Raw genomic sequence first — 23,501 nt, 5'->3', positions numbered from 1 at the left:
ACAGTAACGTTACACTCACAAAACTTCTAAAATAATAAAAGACATTTAAAATGTCATATTCTGTCTATACACCTTGTTGTAATGAAGTACAAATAGGGAAAATAAATACACATAAATATGGGTTGTATTTACAATGGTGTTTGTTCTTCACTGGTTGCCCTTTTCTTGTGGCAACAGGTCACAAATCTTGCTGCTGTGATGGCACACTGTGGAATTTCACCCAGTAGATATGGGAGATTATCAAAATTGGATTAGTTTTCAAATTCTTTGTGGGTCTATGTAATCTGTGGGAAATATGTCTCTCTAATATGGTCATACATTTGATAGGAGGTTAGGAAGTGCAGCTCAGTTTCCACCTCATTTTGTGGGCAGTGTGCACATACTGTAGCCTGTCTTCTCTTGAGAGCCAGGTCTGTCTATGGCGGCCTTTCTCAATTGCAAGGCTCTGCTGACTAAGTCTGTACATAGGCAAAGATTTCCTTCATTTTGGGTCAGTCACAGTGGTCAGGTATTCTGCCACTGTGTACTCTCTGTTTAGGGCTTCCTTTTAGGTGGTTGTAGAATTTAACGGCTCTTTTCTGGATTCCTATAATTGGCGGGTATCGGCCTAATTCTGCTCTGCATTATTTGGTGTTTTAGGTTGTACACGGATGATATTCTTTGGTATCAATTTGGTGTTTGTCCCATTTAGTGAATTCTTGGTTGGTGAGCGGAGCCCAGACCTCACAACCATAAAGGGCAATGGGTTCTATAACTGGGTGAGTGGACCCCAGACCTCACAACCATAAAGGGCAATGGGTTCTATAACTGATTCAATTCTTTTTTTTGCCAGTTCCTAATTGGTATGTCTTGTCTTGCCTTCTTGCCTTGTCTCTCAGCTCGTTCACAGCTTTGTTGAAGTTACCTGTGGCGCTGATGTTTAGGCCGAGGTATGTATAATTGTTTGTGTGCTCTAGGGCAACGGTGTCTAGATGGAATTTGTATTTGTGGTCCTGGACCTTTTATGGAACACATTTTTTTTATCTTACTGAGATTTACTGTCAGGGCCCAGGTCTGTCAGGGCCCAGGTCTGACATTATCTGTACAGAAGATCTAGGTGCTGCTGTAGTCCCTCCTTGGTTGGGGACAGAAGCACCAGATCATGAGCAAACAGTAGACATTTGACCTCAGATTCCAGCAGGGTGAGGCCGGGTGCTGCAGACTGTTCTAGTGCCCTCGCCAATTCGTTGATATACAGTGCCTTGCGAAAGTATTCGGCCCCCTTTGAACTTTGCGACCTTTTGCCACATTTCAGGCTTCAAACATAAAGATATAAAACTGTATTTTTTTGTGAAGAATCAACAACAAGTGGGACACAATCATGAAGTGGAACGACATTTATTGGATATTTCAAACTTTTTTAACAAATCAAAAACTGAAAAATTGGGCGTGCAAAAATTATTCTGCTAGTATTTGACCATGTATATGTTTTTGCTGTTTGTTCTTTGTTATAGAGCCAATCAGATTGGAGAAGTGGTTTACCCAGACCTCTCTGGTTAGGATAGATACCTCTACATGTTGCTGTTTGTTCTAGAGCCAATCAGATTGGAGAAGTGGTTTATCCAGACTTCTCTGGTTAGGATAGATACCTCTACATGTTGCCGGTTGTTTTCCAGTTTTCCCCAGAAGTGGTTAGAGTCTATGGATTCTTCAGATACATTGAGCTGATTTAATTTAATTCAAGTAGTGTGATTTTGCTGTGATCTGATAAGGGTGCCAATTTGTAAGTCGCTCTGGATAAGAGCGTCTGCTAAATGACTTAAATGTAAATGTAAATGTGTCAGTGGGCTGACTGTGAATGCTCTGAGAGATTCTGGGTTGAGGTCAGTGATAACCAGACCACCAGACCTCTGTCTAGGTCTCTCTCCCTCCTCACTGTGAATGCTCTGAGAGATTCTGGGTTGAGGTCAGTGATAACCAGACCACCAGACCTCTGTCTAGGTCTCTCTCCCTCCCTACTGTGAATGCTCTGAGAGATTCTGGGTTGAGGTCAGTGATAACCAGACCACCAGACCTCTGTCTAGGTCTCTCTCCCTCCCTACTGTGAATGCTCTGAGAGATTCTGGGTTGAGGTCAGTGATAACCAGACCACCAGACCTCTGTCTAGGTCTCTCTCCCTCCCTACTGTGAATGCTCTGAGAGATTCTGGGTTGAGGTCAGTGATAACCAGACCACCAGACCTCTGTCTAGGTCTCTCTCCCTTCCTACTGTGAATGCTCTGAGAGATTCTGGGTTGAGGTCAGTGATAACCAGACCACCAGACCTCTGTCTAGGTCTCTCTCCCTCCTCACTGTGAATGCTCTGAGAGATTCTGGGTTGAGGTCAGTGATAACCAGACCACCAGACCTCTGTCTAGGTCTCTCTCCCTTCCTACTGTGAATGCTCTGAGAGATTCTGGGTTGAGGTCAGTGATAACCAGACCACCAGACCTCTGTCTAGGTCTCTCTCCCTCCCTACTGTGAATGCTCTGAGAGATTCTGGGTTGAGGTCAGTGATAACCAGACCACCAGACCTCTGTCTAGGTCTCTCTCCCTCCCTACTGTGAATGCTCTGAGAGATTCTGGGTTGAGGTCAGTGATAACCAGACCACCAGACCTCTGTCTAGGTCTCTCTCCCTCCCTACTGTGAATGCTCTGAGAGATTCTGGGTTGAGGTCAGTGATAACCAGACCACCAGACCTCTGTCTAGGTCTCTCTCCTCCCTACTGTGAATGCTCTGAGAGATTCTGGGTTGAGGTCAGTGATAACCAGACCACCAGACCTCTGTCTAGGTCTCTCTCCCTCCCTACTGTGAATGCTCTGAGAGATTCTGGGTTGAGGTCAGTGATAACCAGACCACCAGACCTCTGTCTAGGTCTCTCTCCCTCCCTACTGTGAATGCTCTGAGAGATTCTGGGTTGAGGTCAGTGATAACCAGACCACCAGACCTCTGTCTAGGTCTCTCTCCCTCTCTCTCCCTCCCTACTGTGAATGCTCTGAGAGATTCTGGGTTGAGGTCAGTGATAACCAGACCACCAGACCTCTGTCTAGGTCTCTCTCCCTCCTCACTGTGAATGCTCTGAGAGATTCTGAGAGATTCTGGGTTGAGGTCAGTGATAACCAGACCACCAGACCTCTGTCTAGGTCTCTCTCCCTCCCTACTGTGAATGCTCTGAGAGATTCTGGGTTGAGGTCAGTGATAACCAGACCACCAGACCTCTGTCTAGGTCTCTCTCCCTTCCTACTGTGAATGCTCTGAGAGATTCTGGGTTGAGGTCAGTGATAACCAGACCACCAGACCTCTGTCTAGGTCTCTCTCCCTCCCTACTGTGAATGCTCTGAGAGCCTGGCTTTTGTGTGTCCTCAGTGGATGTGTGGGTGCTATTAGGTGGGGGTGGGGGTTGTCAAGAGGGCGTGTGCCTCTTTAAGTTCTCTCACCTCAGTCTGTAGAGCAGCCAGCTCTCTCACCTCAGTCTGTAGAGCAGCCAGTTCTCTCATCTCAGTCTGTAGAGCAGCCAGCTCTCTCACCTCAGTCTGTAGAGCAGCCAGCTCTCTCACCTCAGTCTGTAGAGCAGCCAGCTCTCTCACCTCAGTCTGTAGAGAAGCCAGCTCTCTCACCTCAGTCTGTAGAGCAGCCAGATCTCTCACCTCAGTCTGTAGAGCAGCCAGCTCTCTCACCTCAGTCTGTAGAGCTGCCAGCTCTCTCACCTCAGTCTGTAGAGCAGCCAGCTCTCTCACCTCAGTCTGTAGAGCAGCCAGCTCTCTCAGACAGCCGTCTATCTCCACCTTCTGCCCTTCAGGGTCTTGTTGGGGGGGTGTTGTTGTGCTGGTCTGTTTTGTGGGTTTGTTCTGTTTGTATTGTGTGGACTAGGTCTCTGAGCTCCACCATGTCTCTCTCCAGCTCTCTGAGCTCCACTATGTCTCTCTCCAGCTCTCTGAGCTCCACTATGTCTCTCTCCAGCTCTCTGAGCTCCACTATGTCTCTCTCCAGCTCTCTGAGCTCCACCATGTCTCTCTCCAGCTCTCTGAGCTCCACTATGTCTCTATATAACCCTGTTGGACTGTGTCTGAACCACTCTGAGACAGTATGTCTCTATATAACCCTGTTGGACTGTGTCTGAACCACTCTGAGACAGTATGTCTCTATATAACCCTGTTGGACTGTGTCTGAACCACTCTGAGACAGTATGTCTCTATATAACCCTGTTGGACTGTGTCTGAACCACTCTGAGACAGTATGTCTCTATATAACCCTGTTGGACTGTGTCTGAACCACTCTGAGACAGTATGTCTCTATATAACCCTGTTGGACTGTGTCTGAACCACTCTGAGACAGTATGTCTCTATATAACCCTGTTGGACTGTGTCTGAACCACTCTGAGACAGCATGTCTCTATATAACCCTGTTGGACTGTGTCTGAACCACTCTGAGACAGCATGTCTTTATATAACCCTGTTGGACTGTGTCTGAACCACTCTGAGACAGCATGTCTCTATATAACCCTGTTGGACTGTGTCTGAACCACTCTGAGACAGCATGTCTCTATATAACCCTGTTGGACTGTGTCTGAACCACTCTGAGACAGTATGTCTCTATATAACCCTGTTGGACTGTGTCTGAACCACTCTGAGACAGCATGTCTCTATATAACCCTGTTGGACTGTGTCTGAACCACTCTGAGACAGCATGTCTCTATATAACCCTGTTGGACTGTGTCTGAACCACTCTGAGACAGCATGTCTCTATATAACCCTGTTGGACTGTGTCTGAACCACTCTGAGACAGCATGTCTCTATATAACCCTGTTGGACTGTGTCTGAACCACTCTGAGACAGCATGTCTCTATATAACCCTGTTGGACTGTGTCTGAACCACTCTGAGACAGCATGTCTCTATATAACCCTGTTGGACTGTGTCTGAACCACTCTGAGACAGTATGTCTCTATATAACCCTGTTGGACTGAACCACTCTGAGACAGCATGTCTGGACTGTGTCTATATAACCCTGTTGGACTGTGTCTGAACCACTCTGAGACAGTATGTCTCTATATAACCCTGTTGGACTGTGTCTGAACCACTCTGAGACAGTATGTCTCTATATATATAACCCCTGTTGGACTGTGTCTGAACCACTCTGAGACAGTATGTCTCTATATAACCCTGTTGGACTGTGTCTGAACCACTCTGAGACAGTATGTCTCTATATAACCCTGTTGGACTGTGTCTGAACCACTCGGAGACAGTATGTCTCTATATAACCCTTTTGGACTGTGTCTGAACCACTCTGAAGATTCAGCAAATGAAGTCATGTGTTCATGTGTCTGACAGGAGAGGACTGGACAGGACGTGCGAGGAGCCTGGCTGCAGTAAGAGTACCGAAATACATTATTCATCTAAGCTGGAGGAATGGGAGAAATGGGGGAGAGGAGCGTGAACGAGGAGAGGAGGGGGAGAGGAGCGTGAACGAGGAGAGGAAAGGGAGAGGAGGAGGATGGTGGTAAGGAGGAGGGCGAGGAATTGTGAGGAGAGGGACAGCAGGAGAGTAATTGAAACTCTATAAGCAGTTCATTTTAGTATTTTTATTGATGATGATGTACTACAGATATAATAGCGGTGTTTCTAAAAACAGAAAGGCTTTCCAATAGTCCTTCCTGGAAGTAGAGTTCAGAGGTTATTAATGACTCAAACTGGAACAGAAAGGCTTTCCAATAGTCCTTCCTGGAAGTAGAGTTCAGAGGTTATTAATGACTCAAACTGGGATATAAAGTCAGACCAGTACTCCTACCTGAAAGTAGAGTTCAGAGGTTATTAATGACTCAAACTGGGATATAAAGTCAGACCAGTACTCCTACCTGAAAGTAGAGTTCAGAGGTTATTAATGACTCAAACTGGGACATAAAGGCTTTCCAATAGTCCTTCCTGGAAGTAGAGTTCAGAGGTTACTTGGGAATGAGTCCTTCCTGGAAGTAGAGTTCAGGGGACATAATGAAATAAAGGCTTTCCAATAGTCCTTCCTGGAAGTAGAGTTCAGAGGTTATTAATGACTCAAACGGGGACATAAAGGCTTTCCAATAGTCCTACCTGGAAGTAGAGTTCAGAGGTTATTAATGACTCAAACTGGAACAGAAAGGCTTTCCAATAGTCCTACCTGGAAGTAGAGTTCAGAGGTTATTAATGACTCAAACGGGGACATAAAGGCTTTCCAATAGTCCTTCCTGGAAGTAGAGTTCAGAGGTTATTAATGACTCAAACTTGGATATAAAGTCAGACTAGTACTCCTACCTGAAAGTAGAGTTCAGAGGTTATTTATGACTCACAGCTTCTCTGTGCGTGACTGGAGACCTGGGTTAAAGACACATCTTCTCTGTGCGTGACTGGAGACCTGGGTTAAAGACACATCTTCTCTGTGTGTGAATGGAGGCCTTTGTTAAAGACAAGCCTTATGCCCTGCAGGCTGACTAGTCAGTCAGGGAAAGTGTTTAGAACTGAAGAAGAATGTTGGGCCACTGAACAGTCCCTGGCTAAGCAGAGACAATGCCAGATGAGGGCTGTAGAGGCAGGGCTGTTATGGGCCCTCATGGGGTGGTTAAGGGGTTGAGTGTCAGTGTCGTTAGAGCATTGACTTATGACGGTCATTAAGACTGTCGTTAAGTGGATCCACTATGAACTAGCAAGCCAGCCAGCCAGTCAGTCTATCAGTCAGTGAGTCAGTCAGTCAACAAGTCAACCAGTCAGGGAGCCGTGCAACCTGTCAGGCAGGCAGTCAGTCAACCAGTCAACCAGTCAACCAGTCAGCCAGTCAGCCATGCAGCCAGCCAGACATTCAGTCAGTCAGTCAGGAAGCCATGCAGCCAGTCAGTCAGTTGCAGGCTACGTTGTAATGGAATCTGACTGACTGTTAGGGAATGTTGCATGACAGGGTGAGACATTACCCCTCTGATGAGTTATCAGTCAGCCAGAACCAACCAGGACTAACCAGGACCAACCAGGAGCAGTCAGAACCAACCAGGACCAACCAGGACTAACCAGGACCAACCAGGAGCAGTCAGAACCAACCAGGACCAACCAGGACCAACCAGGACCAACCAGGACCAACCAGGACCAACCAGGACTAACCAGGACCAACCAGGAGCAGTCAGAACCAACCAGGACCAAACAGGAATCACCAGGACCAACCAGGACCAGTCAGGACCAACCAGGACTAACCAGGAATGACCAGAACTAACCAGGAATGACCAGGACCAACCAGGACAACCAGGAATAACCAGGACTAACCAGGAATGACCAGGACCAACCAGGACCAGTCAGGACCAACCAGGACTAACCAGAAATTACCAGGACCAACCAGGAATGACCAGGACCAACCAGGACCAACCAAGACTAACCAGGAATGACCAGGACCAGTCAGGACCAACCAGGACTAACCAGGACTAACCAGGACTGACCAGGACCAACCAAGACTAACCAGGACCAACCAGGACCAGGCAGGACCAACCAGGACCAGTCAGGACCAACCAGGACCATCCAGGAATGACCAGGACCAACCAGGACCAGTCAGGACCAACCAGGACCAGTTAGGACCAAGCAATTCCAGTCAGGACCAACCACGACTAACCAGGAACAATCAGAACCAGCCAGGACCAACCCAGGTCACTGAATGGAGTGTAGGAGATTAAACTACTACTACACTGACATTACATTACCCTAAACACATTGTTTAGCAACATTACCCTGAAGACATATGTACTGAGTTTGTCTACCTTCATTATTCTACATTCCCACCAATACACAGCAAGTTACATTTCCCTACATTACCCTACCAATAGACACAGCTGGGTTTGTCTAGTGACTTTTCCTACATTACCCTATATTTGTTATGGCTCTACCAGGCCTTAACAGGAAGCTTATTAAGTTAAAATAATCATTTTTTATAAGATTTCATTTTTGCTTTCTGACAATGACAAAAACATACAGTGCCTTCGGGACGGATTCAGACCCCTTCAACTTTTCTACATGTTGTTACGTTACAGGCTTATTTTAATTTTAATTTGAAAACAATCTCATAAATCTACACACACAACCCTATAATGACAAAGTAAAAACAGGTTTCTAGAATGTTTGGCTAATTTATTCTAAATATACAACAGAAATACCAAATTTACATAAGTATTCAGACCCTTGCCTTCAGACAAAAAATGTAGCTCAGGTGCATCCTGTTTCAATTGATCATCCTTGAGATGTTTCTACAACTTGATTGGAGACCACCTGTGGTAAATTCAACTGATTGGACATGATTTGGAAAGGCACACACCTGTCTATATAAGGTCCCACAGTTGACAGTGCATGTCGGAGCAAAAACCAAGCCATGAGGTCGAAGGAATCCCATCATATCCACCCATCCTGCCTGTCTCACATGTTCCCAACATATCCACCCATCCTGCCTGTCTCACATGATCCCAACATATCCACCCATCCTGCCTGTCTCACATGTTCCCAACATACCCACCCATCCTGCCTGTCTCACCTGCTCTGACCCACATGTTCCCAACATACCCACCCATCCTGCCTGTCTCACCTGCTCTGACCCACATGTTCCCAACATATCCACCCATCCTGCCTGTCTCACATGTTCCCAGCATATCCACCCATCCTGCCTGTCTCACCTGCTCTGACTCACATGTTCCCACCATATCCACCCATCCTGCCTGTCTCACATGTTCCCAACATATCCACCCATCCTGCCTGTCTCACCTGCTCTGACCCACATGTTCCCAACATATCCACCCATCCTGCCTGTCTCACCTGCTCTGACCCACATGTTCCCACCATATCCACCCATCCTGCCTGTCTCACCTGCTCTGACCCACATGTTCCCAACATATCCACCCATCCTGCCTGTCTCACCTGCTCTGACCCACATGTTCCCAACATATCCACCCATCCTGCCTGTCTCACCTGCTCTGACCCACATGTTCCCAACATATCCACCCATCCTGCCTGTCTCACCTGCTCTGACCCACATGTTCCCAACATATCCACCCATCCTGCCTGTCTCACCTGCTCTGACCCACATGTTCCCAACATATCCACCCATCCTGCCTGTCTCACATGTTCCCAACATATCCACCCATCCTGCCTGTCTCACCTGCTCTGACCCACATGTTCCCAACATATCCACCCATCCTGCCTGTCTCACATGATCCCAACATATCCACCCATCCTGCCTGTCTCACATGTTCCCAACATATCCACCCATCCTGCCTGTCTCACCTGCTCTGACCCACATGTTCCCAACATATCCACCCATCCTGCCTGTCTCACCTGCTCTGACCCACATGTTCCCAACATATCCACCCATCCTGCCTGTCTCACCTGCTCTGACCCACATGTTCCCAACATATCCACCCATCCTGCCTGTCTCACCTGCTCTGACCCACATGTTCCCAACATATCCATCCACATCACATGTTCCCAACATATCCACCCATCCTGCCTGTCTCACCATGCTCTGACCCACATGTTCCCAACATATCCACCCATCCTGCCTGTCTCACCTGCTCTGACCCACATGTTCCCAACATATCCACCCATCCTGCCTGTCTCACCTGCTCTGACCCACATGTTCCCAACATATCCACCCATCCTGCCTGTCTCACCTGCTCTCATGTTCCCAACATATCCACCCATGTTCCCATGTTCCCAACATATCCACCCACCCATCCTGACCCACATGTCATATCCACCCATCCTGCCTGTCTCTGACCCACATGTTCCCAACATATCCATCCATCCTGCCTGTCTCCATCATGTTCCCAACATATCCACCCATCCTGCCTGCCATGTTCCCAACATATCCACCCATCCTGCCTGTCTCACATGTTCCCAACATATCCACCCATCCTGCCTGTCTCACCTGCCTGACATGTTCCCAACATATCCAATCCTGCCTGTCTCACCTGCCCCATGACCCACATGTTCCATATCCACCCATCCTCCTGCCATGTTCCCAACATATCACCTGTCTCACCTGCTCTGACCCACATGTTCCCAACATATCCACCCATCCTGCCTGTCTCACATGTTCCCAACATATCCACCCATCCTGCCTGTCTCACATGTTCCCAACATATCCACCACCCATCCTGCCTGTCTCACCTGCTCTGACCCACATGTTCCCAACATATCCACCCATCCTGCTCTGACCCACATGTTCATATCCACCATCCTGCCTGTCTCACCTGCTCTGACCCACATGTTCCCAACATATCCACCCATCCTGCCTGTCTCACCTGCTCTGACCCACATGTTCCCAACATATCCACCCATCCTGCCTGTCTCACCTGCCCCCTGCCCCATGTTCCCAACATATCCACCCACACCCTGCTCTGACCCACATGTTCCCAACATATCCACCCATCCTGCCTGTCTCACCATGTTCCCAACATATCCACCCATCCTGCCTGTCTCACCTGCTCTGACCCACATGTTCCCAACATATCCACCCATCCTGCCTGTCTCACCTGCTCTGACCCACATGTTCCCAACATATCCATCCATCCTGCCTGTCTCACATGTTCCCAACATATCCACCCATCCTGCCCGTCTCACATGCTCTGACCCACATGTTCCCAACATATCCACCCATCCTGCCTGTCTCACCTGCTCTGACCCACATGTTCCCAACATATCCACCCATCCTGCCTGTCTCACCTGCTCTGACCCACATGTTCCCAACACCACCCATCCTGCCTGTCCACATGCTCTTGAACAATCCATAACCCACCCACATGTTCCCAACATATCCACCCATCCTGCCTGTCTCACCTGCTCTGACCCACATGTTCCCAACATATCCACCCATCCTGCCTGTCTCACCTGCTCTGACCTTACACATGTTCCCAACATATCCACCCATCCTGCCATCACCTGCTCTGACCCACATGTTCCCAAACACCTTTATCCACCCATCCTGAATGTTCCCCTTTATCCACCATCCTGCTGTCTGACCCACATGTTCCCAACATATCCACCCATCCTGCCTGTCTCACATGTTCCCAACATATCCACCCATCCTGCCCGTCTCACATGCTCTGACCCACATGTTCCCAACATATCCACCCATCCTGCCTGTCTCACCTGCTCTGACCCACATGTTCCCAACATATCCACCCATCCTGCCTGTCTCACAATCACATTTAGCTCCTTCCTCATCCTTTGAATATCTCCAGTGTTTGTAATATTTTATGCCATATAGCCCCCATACTCAACTGGTGGACCGCGGTCCAGATCCGGACCCAGAACAGGGTCAATACGGACTGGTGTTTTTTAATGTTTTACTCGGCCGGTCTTCGACACCTGGTATTATATAAACACACATAAGACATGGAAGCGTAGAGTTGCAGGAAATTAGCTTTAAAACAGAAAAATATCTGCCCCATGAAAAATGTGTAGAATTGTGGGAAATTGTCTTTAAAATTGCAACATTTTCTCTCCTGGAACAAAAGGGGTGTGAACAGTTTGGGGTTACATGGGTTGCCAGGTGGGGGTTTGTTATTACGCTGATAAATTAGATTTATCAGCATGGGTTGCAAGGTGGCAATGGCACCGTTTCCACCAAGGACATTTGTGTGACGGACCTTCTCAAAGAGTACTTGAGTACCCCTTCCATATGGCTTCAAATTGTACTATTTCCCCATTTTGTTTCATATTTAGATAATAAGAGTCTTTTGATTCATCCACTGTCTGATGGAGAGTCTTTTGATTCATCCACTGTCTGATGGAGAGGCTTTTGATTCATCCACTGTCTGATGGAGAGTCATTTGATTCATCCACTGTCTGATGGAGAGTCATTTGAAACCCATTGGGTATCTCACCGCGCCCCCAAATGCCCCATCTTGAAATATGCAGATAGACGGATTAAAAGTAAACTTCTGACAGGCATCTTTCCACCTCCACCCATAACTTATAGTTTATATCAAGAAAATTAGATCTGAAACCTTTTACACATCCGCAATGTTGAGGGAATTCTATTTGAGTCAGAAAACATTACTCATATTTTTATTTATTTTTTTATTTCACCTTTATTTAACCAGGTAGGCTAGTTGAGAACACCTTTATTTAACCAGGTAGGCTAGTTGAGAACACCTTTATTTAACCAGGTAGGCTAGTTGAGAACACCTTTATTTAACCAGGTAGGCTAGTTGAGAACACCTTTATTTAACCAGGTAGGCTAGTTGAGAACAAGTTCTCATTTGCAACTGCGACCTGGCCAAGATAAAGCATAGCAGTGTGAACAGACAACACAGAGTTACACATGGAGTAAACAATTAACAAGTCAATAACACAGTAGAAAAAAATGGGCAGTCTATATACAATGTGTGCAAAAGGCATGAGGAGGTAGGCGAATAATACAATTTTGCAGATTAACACTGGAGTGATAAATGATCAGATGGTCATGTACAGGTAGAGATATTGGTGTGCAAAAGAGCAGAAAAGTAAATAAATAAAAAACAGTATAAAAACAGTATGGGAATGAGGTAGGTGAAAATGGGTGGGCTATTTACCAATAGACTATGTACAGCTGCAGCGATCGGTTAGCTGCTCGGATAGCTGATGTTTGAAGTTGGTGAGGGAGATAAAAGTCTCCAACTTCAGCGATTTTTGCAGTTCGTTCCAGTCACAGGCAGCAGAGTACTGGAACGAAAGGCGGCCAAATGAGGTGTTGGCTTTAGGGATGATCAGTGAGATACACCTGCTGGAGCGCGTGCTACGGATGGGTGTTGCCATCGTGACCAGTGAACTGAGATAAGGCGGAGCTTTACCTAGCATGGACTTGTAGATGACCTGGAGCCAGTGGGTCTGGCGACGAATATGTAGCGAGGGCCAGCCGACTAGAGCATACAAGTCGCAGTGGTGGGTGGTATAAGGTGCTTTGGTGACAAAACGGATGGCACTGTGATAGACTGCATCCAGTTTGCTGAGTAGAGTGTTGGAAGCCATTTTGTAGATGACATCGCTGAAGTCGAGGATCGGTAGGATAGTCAGTTTTACTTTGTTGCGGAATAGAAAGCAGACTCTTGATTTGATTTTCGATTGGAGATGTTTGATGTGAGTCTGGAAGGAGAGTTTGCAGTCTAGCCAGACACCTAGGTACTTATAGATGTCCACATATTCAAGGTCGGAACCATCCAGGGTGGTGATGCTAGTCGGGCATGCGGGTGCAGGCAGCGATCGGTTGAAAAGCATGCATTTGGTTTTACTCGCGTTTAAGAGCAGTTGGAGGCCACGGAAGGAGTGCTGTATGGCATTGAAGCTCGTTTGGAGGTTAGATAGCACAGTGTCCAATGACGGGCCGAAAGTATATAGAATGGTGTCGTCTGCGTAGAGGTGGATCAGGGAATCGCCCGCAGCAAGAGCAACATCATTGATATATACAGAGAAAAGAGTCGGCCCGAGAATTGAACCCTGTGGCACCCCCATAGAGACTGCCAGAGGACCAGACAGCATGCCCTCCGATTTGACACACTGAACTCTGTCTGCAAAGTAATTGGTGAACCAGGCAAGGTAGTCATCCGAAAAACCGAGGCTATTGAGTCTGCCGATAAGAATATGGTGATTGACAGAGTCGAAAGCCTTGGCGAGGTCGATGAAGACGGCTGCACAGTACTGTCTTTTATCGATGGCGGTTATGATATCGTTTAGTACCTTGAGTGTGGCTGAGGTGCACCCGTGACCGGCTCGGAAACCAGATTGCACAGCGGAGAAGGTACGGTGGGATTCGAGATGGTCAGTGACCTGTTTGTTGACTTGGCTTTCGAAGACCTTAGATAGGCAGGGCAGGTTGGATATAGGTCTATAGCAGTTTGGGTCCAGGGTGTCTCCCCCTTTGAAGAGGGGGATGACTGCGGCAGCTTTCCAATCCTTGGGGATCTCAGACGATATGAAAGAGAGGTTGAACAGGCTGGTAATAGGGGTTGTGACAATGGCGGCAGATAGTTTCAGAAATAGAGGGTCCAGATTGTCAAGCCCAGCTGATTTGTACAGGTCCAGGTTTTGCAGCTCTTTCAGAACATCTGCTATCTGGATTTGGGTAAAGGAGAACCTGGAGAGGCTTGGGCGAGGAGCTGCGGGTGGGGCGGAGCTGTTGGCCGAGGTTGGAGTAGCCAGGCGGAAGGCATGGCCAGCCGTTGAGAAGTGCTTATTGAAGTTTTCGATAATCATGGATTTATCGGTGGAGACCGTGTTACCTAGCCTCAGTGCAGTGGGCAGCTGGGAGGAGGTGCTCTTGTTCTCCATGGACTTCACAGTGTCCCAGAACTTTTTGGAGTTGGAGCTACAGGATGCAAACTTCTGCCTGAAGAAGCTGGCCTTAGCTTTCCTGACTGACTGCGTGTATTGGTTCCTGACTTCCCTGAACAGTTGCATATCACGGGGGCTATTCGATGCTATTACAGTCCGCCACGGGATGTTTTTGTGCTGGTCGAGGGCAGTCAGGTCTGGAGTGAACCAAGGGCTGTATCTGTTCTTGGTTCTGCATTTTTTGAACGGAGCATGCTTATCTAAAATGGTGAGGAAGTTACTTTTAAAGAATGACCAGGCATCCTCAACTGACGGGATGAGGTCAATGTCCTTCCAGGATACCCGGGCCAGGTCGATTAGAAAGGCCTGCTCACAGAAGTGTTTTAGGGAGCGTTTGACAGTGATGAGGGGTGGTCGTTTGACTGCAGCTCCGTGGCGGATACAGGCAATGAGGCAGTGATCGCTGAGATCCTGGTTGAAGACAGCGGAGGTGTATTTGGAGGGCCAGTTGGTCAGGATGACGTCTATGAGGGTGCCCTTGTTTACAGAGTTAGGGTTGTACCTGGTGGGTTCTTTGATGATTTGTGTGAGATTGAGGGCATCTAGCTTACATTGTAGGACTGCCGGGGTGTTAAGCATATCCCAGTTTAGGTCACCTAACAGAACAAACGCTGAAGCTAGATGGGGGGCGATCAATTCACAAATGGTGTCCAGGGCACAGCTGGGAGCTGAGGGTGGTCGGTAGCAGGCGGCAACAGTGAGAGACTTATTTCTGGAGAGAGTAATTTTCAAAATTAGTAGTTCGAACTGTTTGGGTATGGACCTGGAAAGTATGACATTACTTTGCAGGCTATCTCTGCAGTAGACTGCAACTCCGCCCCCTTTGGCAGTTCTATCTTGACGGAAGATGTTATAGTTGGGTATGGAAATCTCTGAATTTTTGGTGGCCTTCCTGAGCCAGGATTCAGACACGGCAAGGACATAGGTAAGATATCCTCACTAGGGTACTTGGCACGCTAGCGTCCCACCTGGCCAACATCCAGTGAAATTGCAGAGCGCCAAATTCAAAAACAGAAATACTCATATAAATAATATAAATAAAATTCATAAATATATAAAAATGAATGAAACTTACAAGTGTTATACATCGGTTTAAAGATGAACTTGTTAATCCAACCGCGGTGTCAGATTTCAAAAAGGCTTTACGCTGAAAGCAAACCATGCGATTATCTGAGAACAGCGCCCAGCAGAACAATAATCACAAACAGTAACCAGCCAAGTAGAAGAGTTTCACAAGGCAGAAATAGAGAGAAAAATAATCACTTACCTTTGATGATCTCCATATGGTTGCACTCAGAAGAAATTAATTTACTCACAAAATGTTTGTTTTGTTTGATAAAGTCTCTCTTTATATCCAAAAACCTCAGTTTTGTTTGCGCGTTTTCTTCAGTAATCCACAGGCTCAAACACAGTCACAGGCAGAAGAAAAATCCAAATAGCATCCGTAAAGTTCGTAGAAACATTTCAAACGATGTTCATAATCAATCCTCAGGTTGTTTTTAGCCTAAATAATCGATAATATTTCAACCGGACAATAACGTAGTCAATATAAAAGGTAAACAAGAAAGGCACTCGCTTGGGTCTCGTGCATGAAAAAGCTCTGGGACACGGCAGTGTCCACACATTCAGAGAGGTCTTACTCCCTCATTTTTCAGAATACAAGCCTGAAATAATTCCTAGACTGTTGACATCTAGTGGAAGGCATAGGAAGTGCAATTTGAGTCAATGAATACTGTAAAGGCATTCAAAATAAAAATAAAAATAAATCCTACTTCCTGGATGGATTTTTCTCAGGTTTTCGCCTGCCAAATCAGTTCTGTTATACTCACAGACATTATTTTTAACAGTTTTGGAAACTTTAGAGTGTTTTCTATCCAAATCTACCAATTACATGCATATCCTAGCGTCTGGGCCTGAGTAGCAGGCAGTTTATTTTGGGCACGCTTTTCATCCGGAGGTGAAAATAGTGCCCCCTACCTAGAGAAGATACAACATCCTGCAGAGAGCCACCTGACAATCTCTTAGAAACAAATATAAACTATTGGAAGCAAAATTAAAAAATAACTGATATTGGCACAAGGTGGAGGAGTGTTGGAACATAACTAATGGAATTACTGTTAATTACAATTTATGATTATAAACTAATGTACAGAATTGATTATAAAGGAGACAACATTCACACATTCTACAGTACAACGGCAGAGTCATGTCTGATGTGTAAAACGATGTGTTACTCAATGATTCATGCCTTCTGGGATCCGATTTAGCAGCTGGTGTTTCTAAAAGCTTCCCTCCTGTTGTTCATGTGGTTTAGCTGGGACATACAGTATTCCTGTTAGTAGAGCTGATAGCCTGGTAACTGTGTCAGTATTCCTGTTAGTAGAGCTGATAGCCTGGTAACTGTGTCAGTATTCCTGTTAGTAGAGCTGATAGCCTGGTAACTGTGTCAGTATTCCTGTTGTTTATGTGGTTTAGCTGGGACATACAGTATTCCTGTTAGTAGAGCTGATAGCCTGGTAACTGTGTGTCAGTATTCCTGTTAGTAGAGCTGATAGCCTGGTAACTGTGTGTCAGTATTCCTGTTAGTAGAGCTGATAGCCTGGTAACTGTGTGTCAGTATTCCTGTTAGTAGAGCTGATAGCCTGGTAACTGTGTCAGTATTCCTGTTAGTAGAGCTGATAGCCTGGTAACTGTGTCAGTATTCCTGTTAGTAGAGCTGATAGCCTGGTAACTGTGTCAGTATTCCTGTTGTTTATGTGGTTTAGCTGGGACATACAGTATTCCTGTTAGTAGAGCTGATAGCCTGGTAACTGTGTCAGTATTCCTGTTAGTAGAGCTGATAGCCTGGTAACTGTGTCAGTATTCCTGTTAGTAGAGCTGATAGCCTGGTAACTGTGTCAGTATTCCTGTTAGTAGAGCTGATAGCCTGGTAACTGTGTCAGTATTCCTGGGTACAGTATTCCTGTTAGAGAGCTGATAGCTGTAACTGTGTCAGCCTGGTAACTGTGTGTCAGTATTCCTGTTAGTAGAGCTGATAGCCTGGTAACTGTGTGTCAGTATTCCTGTTAGTAGAGCTGATAGCCTGGTAACTGTGTCAGTATTCCTGTTAGTAGAGCTGATAGCCTGGTAACTGTGTCAGTATTCCTGTTAGTAGAGCTGATAGCCTGGTAACTGTGTCAGTATTCCTGTTAGTAGAGCTGATAGCCTGGTAACTGTGTCAGTAAGAGCTGTTTAGCTGGTAACTGTGTCAGTATTCCTGTTAGTAGAGCTGATAGCCTGGTAACTGTGTGTCAGTATTCCTGTTAGTAGAGCTGATAGCCTGGTAACTGTGTGTCAGTATTCCTGTTAGTAGAGCTGATAGCCTGGTAACTGTGTCAGTATTCCTGTTAGTAGAGCTGATAGCCTGGTAACTGTGTCAGTATTCCTGTTAGTAGAGCTGATAGCCTGGTAACTGTGTCAGTATTCCTGTTAGTAGAGCTGATAGCCTGGTAACTGTGTCAGTATTCCTGTTAGTAGAGAGCTGATCAGTATTCCTGTTAGTAAGCTGTGTCAGTATTCCTGTTAGTAGAGCTGATAGCCTGGTAACTGTGTCAGTATTCCTGTTAGTAGAGCTGATAGCCTGGTAACTGTGTCAGTATTCCTGTTAGTAGAGCTGATAGCCTGGTAACTGTGTCAGTACTCCTGTTAGTAGAGCTGATAGCCTGGTAACTGTGTCAGTATTCCTGTTAGTAGAGCTGATAGCCTGGTAACTGTGTCAGTATTCCTGTTAGTAGAGCTGATAGCCTGGTAACTGTGTGTCAGTATTCCTGCTAGTAGAGCTGATAGCCTGGTAACTGTGTCAGTATTCCTGTTAGTAGAGCTGATAGCCTGGTAACTGTGTCAGTATTCCTGCTAGTAGAGCTGATAGCCTGGTAACTGTGTCAGTATTCCTGTTAGTAGAGCTGATAGCCTGGTAACTGTGTCAGTATTCCTGTTAGTAGAGCTGATAGCCTGGTAACTGTGTCAGTACTCCTGTTAGTAGAGCTGATAGCCTGGTAACTGTGTGTCAGTATTCCTGCTAGTAGAGCTGATAGCCTGGTAACTGTGTCAGTATTCCTGCTAGTAGAGCTGATAGCCTGGTAACTGTGTCAGTACTCCTGTTAGTAGAGCTGATAGCCTGGTAACTGTGTCAGTACTCCTGTTAGTAGAGCTGATAGCCTGGTAACTGTGTCAGTATTCCTGTTAGTAGGCTCTCTAGCAGAAAGGCTCTCCAGCAGAAAGGCTCTCCAGCAGAAAGGCTCTCCAGCAGAAAGGCTCTCCAGCAGAAAGGCTCTCCAGCAGAAAGGCAGAAAGGCTCTCCAGCAGAAAGGCTCTCCAGCAGAAAGGCTCTCCAGGCAGAAAGGCTCTCCAGCAGAAAGGCTCTCCAGCAGAAAGGCTCTCCAGCAGAAAGGCAGAAAGGCTCTCCAGCAGAAAGGCTCTCCAGCAGAAATGCTCTCCAGCAGAAAGGCTCTCCAGCAGAAATGCTCTCCAGCAGAAAGGCAGAAAGGCTCTCCAGCAGAAAGGCTCTCCAGCAGAAAGGCTCTCCAGCAGAAAGGCAGAAAGGCTCTCCAGCAGAAAGGCTCTCCAGCAGAAAGGCTCTCCAGCAGAAAGGCTCTCCAGCAGAAAGGATCTCCAGCAGAAAGGCTCTCCAGCAGAAAGGCTCTCCAGCAGAAAGGCTCTCCAACAGAAAGGCTCTCCAGCTGAAAGGCTCTCCAACAGAAAGGCTCTCCGGCAGAAAGGCAGAAAGGCTCTCCAGCAGAAAGAATCTCCAGCAGAAAGGCTCTCCAGCAGAAAGGCAGAAAGGCTCTCCAGCAGAAAGAATCTCCAGCAGAAAGGGAGTCAATGACAGGAAAACCAACACTGAATCCTCTCCAGCAGAAAGCAGAAAGGCTCTCCAGCAGAAAGGCTCTCCAGAAGAAAGGCTCTCCAGCAGAAAGGCTCTCCAGCAGAAAGGATCTCCAACAGAAAGGCTCTCCAGCAGAAAGGCAGAAAGGCTCTCCAGCAGAAAGGCTCTCCAGCAGAAAGGCAGAAAGGCTCTCCAGCAGAAAGGCAGAAAGGCTCTCCAGCAGAAAGAATCTCCAGCAGAAAGGCTCTCCAGCAGAAAGGCTCTCCAGCAGAAAGGCTCTCCAGCAGAAAGGCTCTCCAGCAGAAAGGCTCTCCAGCAGAAAGGCTCTCCAACAGAAAGGCTCTCCAGCAGAAAGGCAGAAAGGCTCTCCAACAGAAAGGCTCTCCGGCAGAAAGGCTCTGTGTGTGCAGAAAGGCTCTCCAGCAGAAAGGCAGAAAGGCTCCAGCAGAAAGGCTCTCCGGCAGAAAGGCTCTCCGGCAGAAAGGCAGAAAGGCTCTCCGGCAGAAAGGCAGAAAGGCTCTCCAGCAGAAAGGCTCTCCAGCAGAAAGGCTCTCCAGCAGAAAGGCAGAAAGGCTCTCCAGCAGAAAGGCTCTCCAGCAGAAAGGCTCTCCAGCAGAAAGGCTCTCCAGCAGAAAGGCAGAAAGGCTCTCCAGCAGAAAGGCTCTCCAGCAGAAAGGCTCTCCAGCAGAAAGGCAGAAAGGCTCTCCAGCAGAAAGGCTCTCCAGCAGAAAGGCTCTCCAGCAGAAAGACAGAAAGGCTCTCCAGCAGAAAGGCTCTCAGCAGGCAGAAAGGCTCTCCAGCAGAAAGGCAGAAAGGCTCTCCAGCAGAAAGGCTCTCCAGCAGAAAGGCTCTCCAGCAGAAAGGCTCTCCAGCAGAAAGGCTCTCCAGCAGAAAGGCTCTCCAGCAGAAAGGCAGAAAGGCTCTCCAGCAGAAAGGCTCTCCAGCAGAAAGGCAGAAAGGCTCTCCAGCAGAAAGGCTCTCCAGCAGAAAGCTCTCCAGCAGAAAGGCTCTCCAGCAGAAAGGCTCTCCAGCAGAAAAGCTCTCCAGCAGAAAGGCTCTCCAGCAGAAAGGCAGAAAGGCTCTCCAGCAGAAAGGCAGAAAGGCTCTCCAGCAGAAAGGCAGAAAGGCTCTCCAGCAGAAAGGCTCTCCAGCAGAAAGGCTCTCCAGCAGAAAGGCTCTCCTGCAGAAAGGCAGAAGGTAGCAGGCAGCCAGTGTGTGTGTGTTTAGGTAACAGGCAGCCAGTGTGTGTGTGTGTTTAGGTAACAGACAGCCAGTGTGTGTGTTTAGGTAACAGGCAGCCAGTGTGTGTGTTTAGGTAGCAGGCAGCCAGTGTGTGTGTTTAGGTAGCAGGCAGCCAGTGTGTGTGTTTAGGTAACAGGCCGCCAGTGTGTGTGTGTGTTTAGGTAACAGGCAGCCAGTGTGTGTGTGTGTTTAGGTAGCAGGCAGCCAGTGTGTGTGTGTGTGTGTGTTTAGGTAGCAGGCAGCCAGTGTGTGTGTGTTTAGGTAACAGGCAGCCAGTGTGTGTGTGTGTTTAGGTAGCAGGCAGCCTGTGTGTGTTTAGGTAACAGGCAGCCAGTGTGTGTGTGTTTAGGTAGCAGGCAGCCAGTGTGTGTGTTAAGTGTTTAGTGTTTTAAGGTTTACAGTTAAGGTTTAGGGTTAAGGTTTAGGTTTAGGGTTAAGGTTTTAGGGTTTACAGTTTTGGGATTAAGGTTTAGGGTTAATGTTTAGGGTTAATGTAAGGGTTAAGGTTTAGGGTTAAGGTTTAGGGTTAAGGTTTACAGTTAAGGTTTACAGTTAAGGTTTAGTTAAGGTTTAGGGTTAAGTTGTTTACAGTTAAGGTTTAGGGTTAGTGTGTTAAGGGTTACAGTTTGGGATTAAGGTTTAGGGTTAATGTTTAGGGTTAAGGTTTACAGTTAAGGTTTAGGGTTAAGGGTTACAGTTAGGGGTTAAGGTTTAGTGGTTAAGGTTTAGGGTTAAGGTTTAGGGTTAAGGTAATGGTTAAGGTTTAGGGTTAAGGTTAAGGGTTAAGGTTTACAGTTAAGGTTTAGGGTTAAGGTTAAGGTTTAGGGTTAAGGGTTACAGTTTGGGGTTAAGGTAAGGGTTAAGGTTTAGGGTTACGGTTTAGGGTTAAGGTTTACAGTTAAGGTTTAGGGTTAAGGTTTAGGGTTAAGGTAAGGGTTAATGTAGGTGTTAAGGTTTAGGGTTAAGGTTTAGGGTTAAGGTAAGGGTTAATGTAGGTGTTAAGGTTTAGGGTTAATGTTTAGGGTTAAGGTTAAGGGTTAATGTAGGTGTTAAGATAAGGATAAAGGTTTAGGGTTAAGGGTTATGGTTAAAATATATCCAATATCCTATCCACCAACCCTGTCCACAAAGCACTAGCAAGCCCCAAGCCTACTTGATGGTAATAGTGCTCACCGTTGTTATAATGGTCGGTTCTGAAGGTTTGATGGTAATGGTGCTCACCGTTGCCCCTATAATGGTCGGTTCTGAAGCCCCAAGCCTACTTGATGGTAATGGTGTTTAGGTTGTTAAGTGGTAGGGTTCTGAAGCCCCAAGCCTACTTGATGGTAATAGTGCTCACCGTTGCCCCTATAGTGGTCGGTTCTGAAGCCCCAAGCCTACTTGATGGTAATGGTGCTCACCGTTGCCCTATAGTGGTAAAAGGTTTGAAGCCCCAAGCCTACTTGATGGTAATGGTGCTCACCGTGCCCCTATAATGGGGTTCTGAAGCCCCAAGCCTACTTGATGGTAATGGTGCTCACCGTTGCCCCTATAATGGTCGGTTCTGAAGCCCCAAGCCTACTTGATGGTAATAGTGCTCACCGTTGCCCCTATAATGGTCGGTTCTGAAGCCCCAAGCCTACTTGATGGTAATGGTGCTCACCGTTGCCCCTATAATGGTCGGTTCTGAAGCCCCAAGCCTACTTGATGGTAATAGTGCTCACCGTTGCCCCTATAGTGGTCGGTTCTGAAGCCCCAAGCCTACTTGATGGTAATAGTGCTCACCGTTGCCCCTATAATGGTCGGTTCTGAAGCCCCAAGCCTACTTGATGGTAATAGTGCTCACCGTTGCCCCTATAGTGGTCGGTTCTGAAGCCCCAAGCCTACTTGATGGTAATAGTGCTCACCGTTGCCCCTATAATGGTCGGTTCTGAAGCCCCAAGCCTACTTGATGGTAATGGTGCTCACCGTTGCCCCTATAATGGTCGGTTCTGAAGCCCCAAGCCTACTTGATGGTAATAGTGCTCACCGTTGCCCCTATAATGGTCGGTTCTGAAGCCCCAAGCCTACTTGATGGTAATAGTGCTCACCGTTGCCCCTATAATGGTCGGTTCTGAAGCCCCAAGCCTACTTGATGGTAATGGTGCTCACCGTTGCCCCTATAATGGTCGGTTCTGAAGCCCCAAGCCTACTTGATGGTAATAGTGCTCACCGTTGCCCCTATAATGGTCGGTTCTGAAGCCCCAAGCCTACTTGATGGTAATGGTGCTCACCGTTGCCCCTATAATGGTCGGTTTTGAAGCCCCAAGCCTACTTGATGGTAATAGTGCTCGCCGTTGCCCCTATAATGGTCGGTTTTGAAGCCCCAAGCCTACTTGACGGTAATAGTGCTCGCCGTTGCCCCTATAATGGTCGGTTTTGAAGCCCCAAGCCTACTTGATGGTAATAGTGCTCGCCGTTGCCCCTATAATGGTCGGTTTTGAAGCCCCAAGCCTACTTGGGGTGGGGGGTAGATAGTGCTGACCGTTGCCCTATAATGGTCGGTTTTGAAGCCCCAAGCCTACTTGATGGTGGGGTGCTCAGTAGAGCTGAGAGGGGTGGGGGTTTAGAGCTGAGAGCCCCAAGTAGAGCTTGATGGTAATGAGAGGGTGCTAGAGCTGAGAGGGTTGTGGGGGCAGTAGAGCTAGGGGGTGGGGGCAGTAGAGCTGAGAGGGGGTGGGGAAGCCCCAAGCCTGAGAGGGGTTGAGAGCTGATAGGGGTGCAGTAGAGCTGAGAGGGGTTGGGGGCAGTAGAGCTGAGAGGGGTTGGGGCAGTAGAGCTGAGAGGGGTTGGGGGCAGTAGAGCTGAGAGGGGTGGGGCAGTTTGGGGCAGTAGAGCTGAGAGGGGTTGGGGCAGTAGAGCTGAGAGGGTGGGGGCAGTAGAGCCTACTTGGGGTGGGGGCAGTAGAGCTGAGAGGGGGTGGGGGCAGTAGAGCTGAGGGGGTGGGGCCCCAGAGCTGACTTGAGAGAGGGGGTGGGGGGTGAGAAGCAGTAGAGCTGAG

The 23,501-nt window shown here is 47.5% G+C and overlaps 1 protein-coding gene across 1 annotated transcript in view; it reads left to right on the top strand.

The window, feature by feature from the left end:
• LOC135568916 (spermatogenesis-associated protein 31H1-like) overlaps positions 1 to 20,441 on the top strand; it is a 32,533-nt gene extending 12,092 nt beyond the window's left edge. The window contains exons 2-3 of the mRNA XM_065015703.1: positions 18,605 to 19,804; positions 20,132 to 20,441. Of these exons, the coding sequence (XP_064871775.1) occupies positions 18,605 to 19,804; positions 20,132 to 20,441 (1,510 nt within the window). The remainder of the gene's footprint in view (positions 1 to 18,604; positions 19,805 to 20,131) is intronic.
• Positions 20,442 to 23,501: the final 3,060 nt, after the last annotated feature.

Source organism: Oncorhynchus nerka, unplaced genomic scaffold, assembly GCF_034236695.1.
Source record: "Oncorhynchus nerka isolate Pitt River unplaced genomic scaffold, Oner_Uvic_2.0 unplaced_scaffold_1341, whole genome shotgun sequence".
NCBI lineage: Eukaryota > Metazoa > Chordata > Actinopteri > Salmoniformes > Salmonidae > Oncorhynchus > Oncorhynchus nerka.
This window is presented reverse-complemented; position numbering and strand designations above follow the sequence as displayed.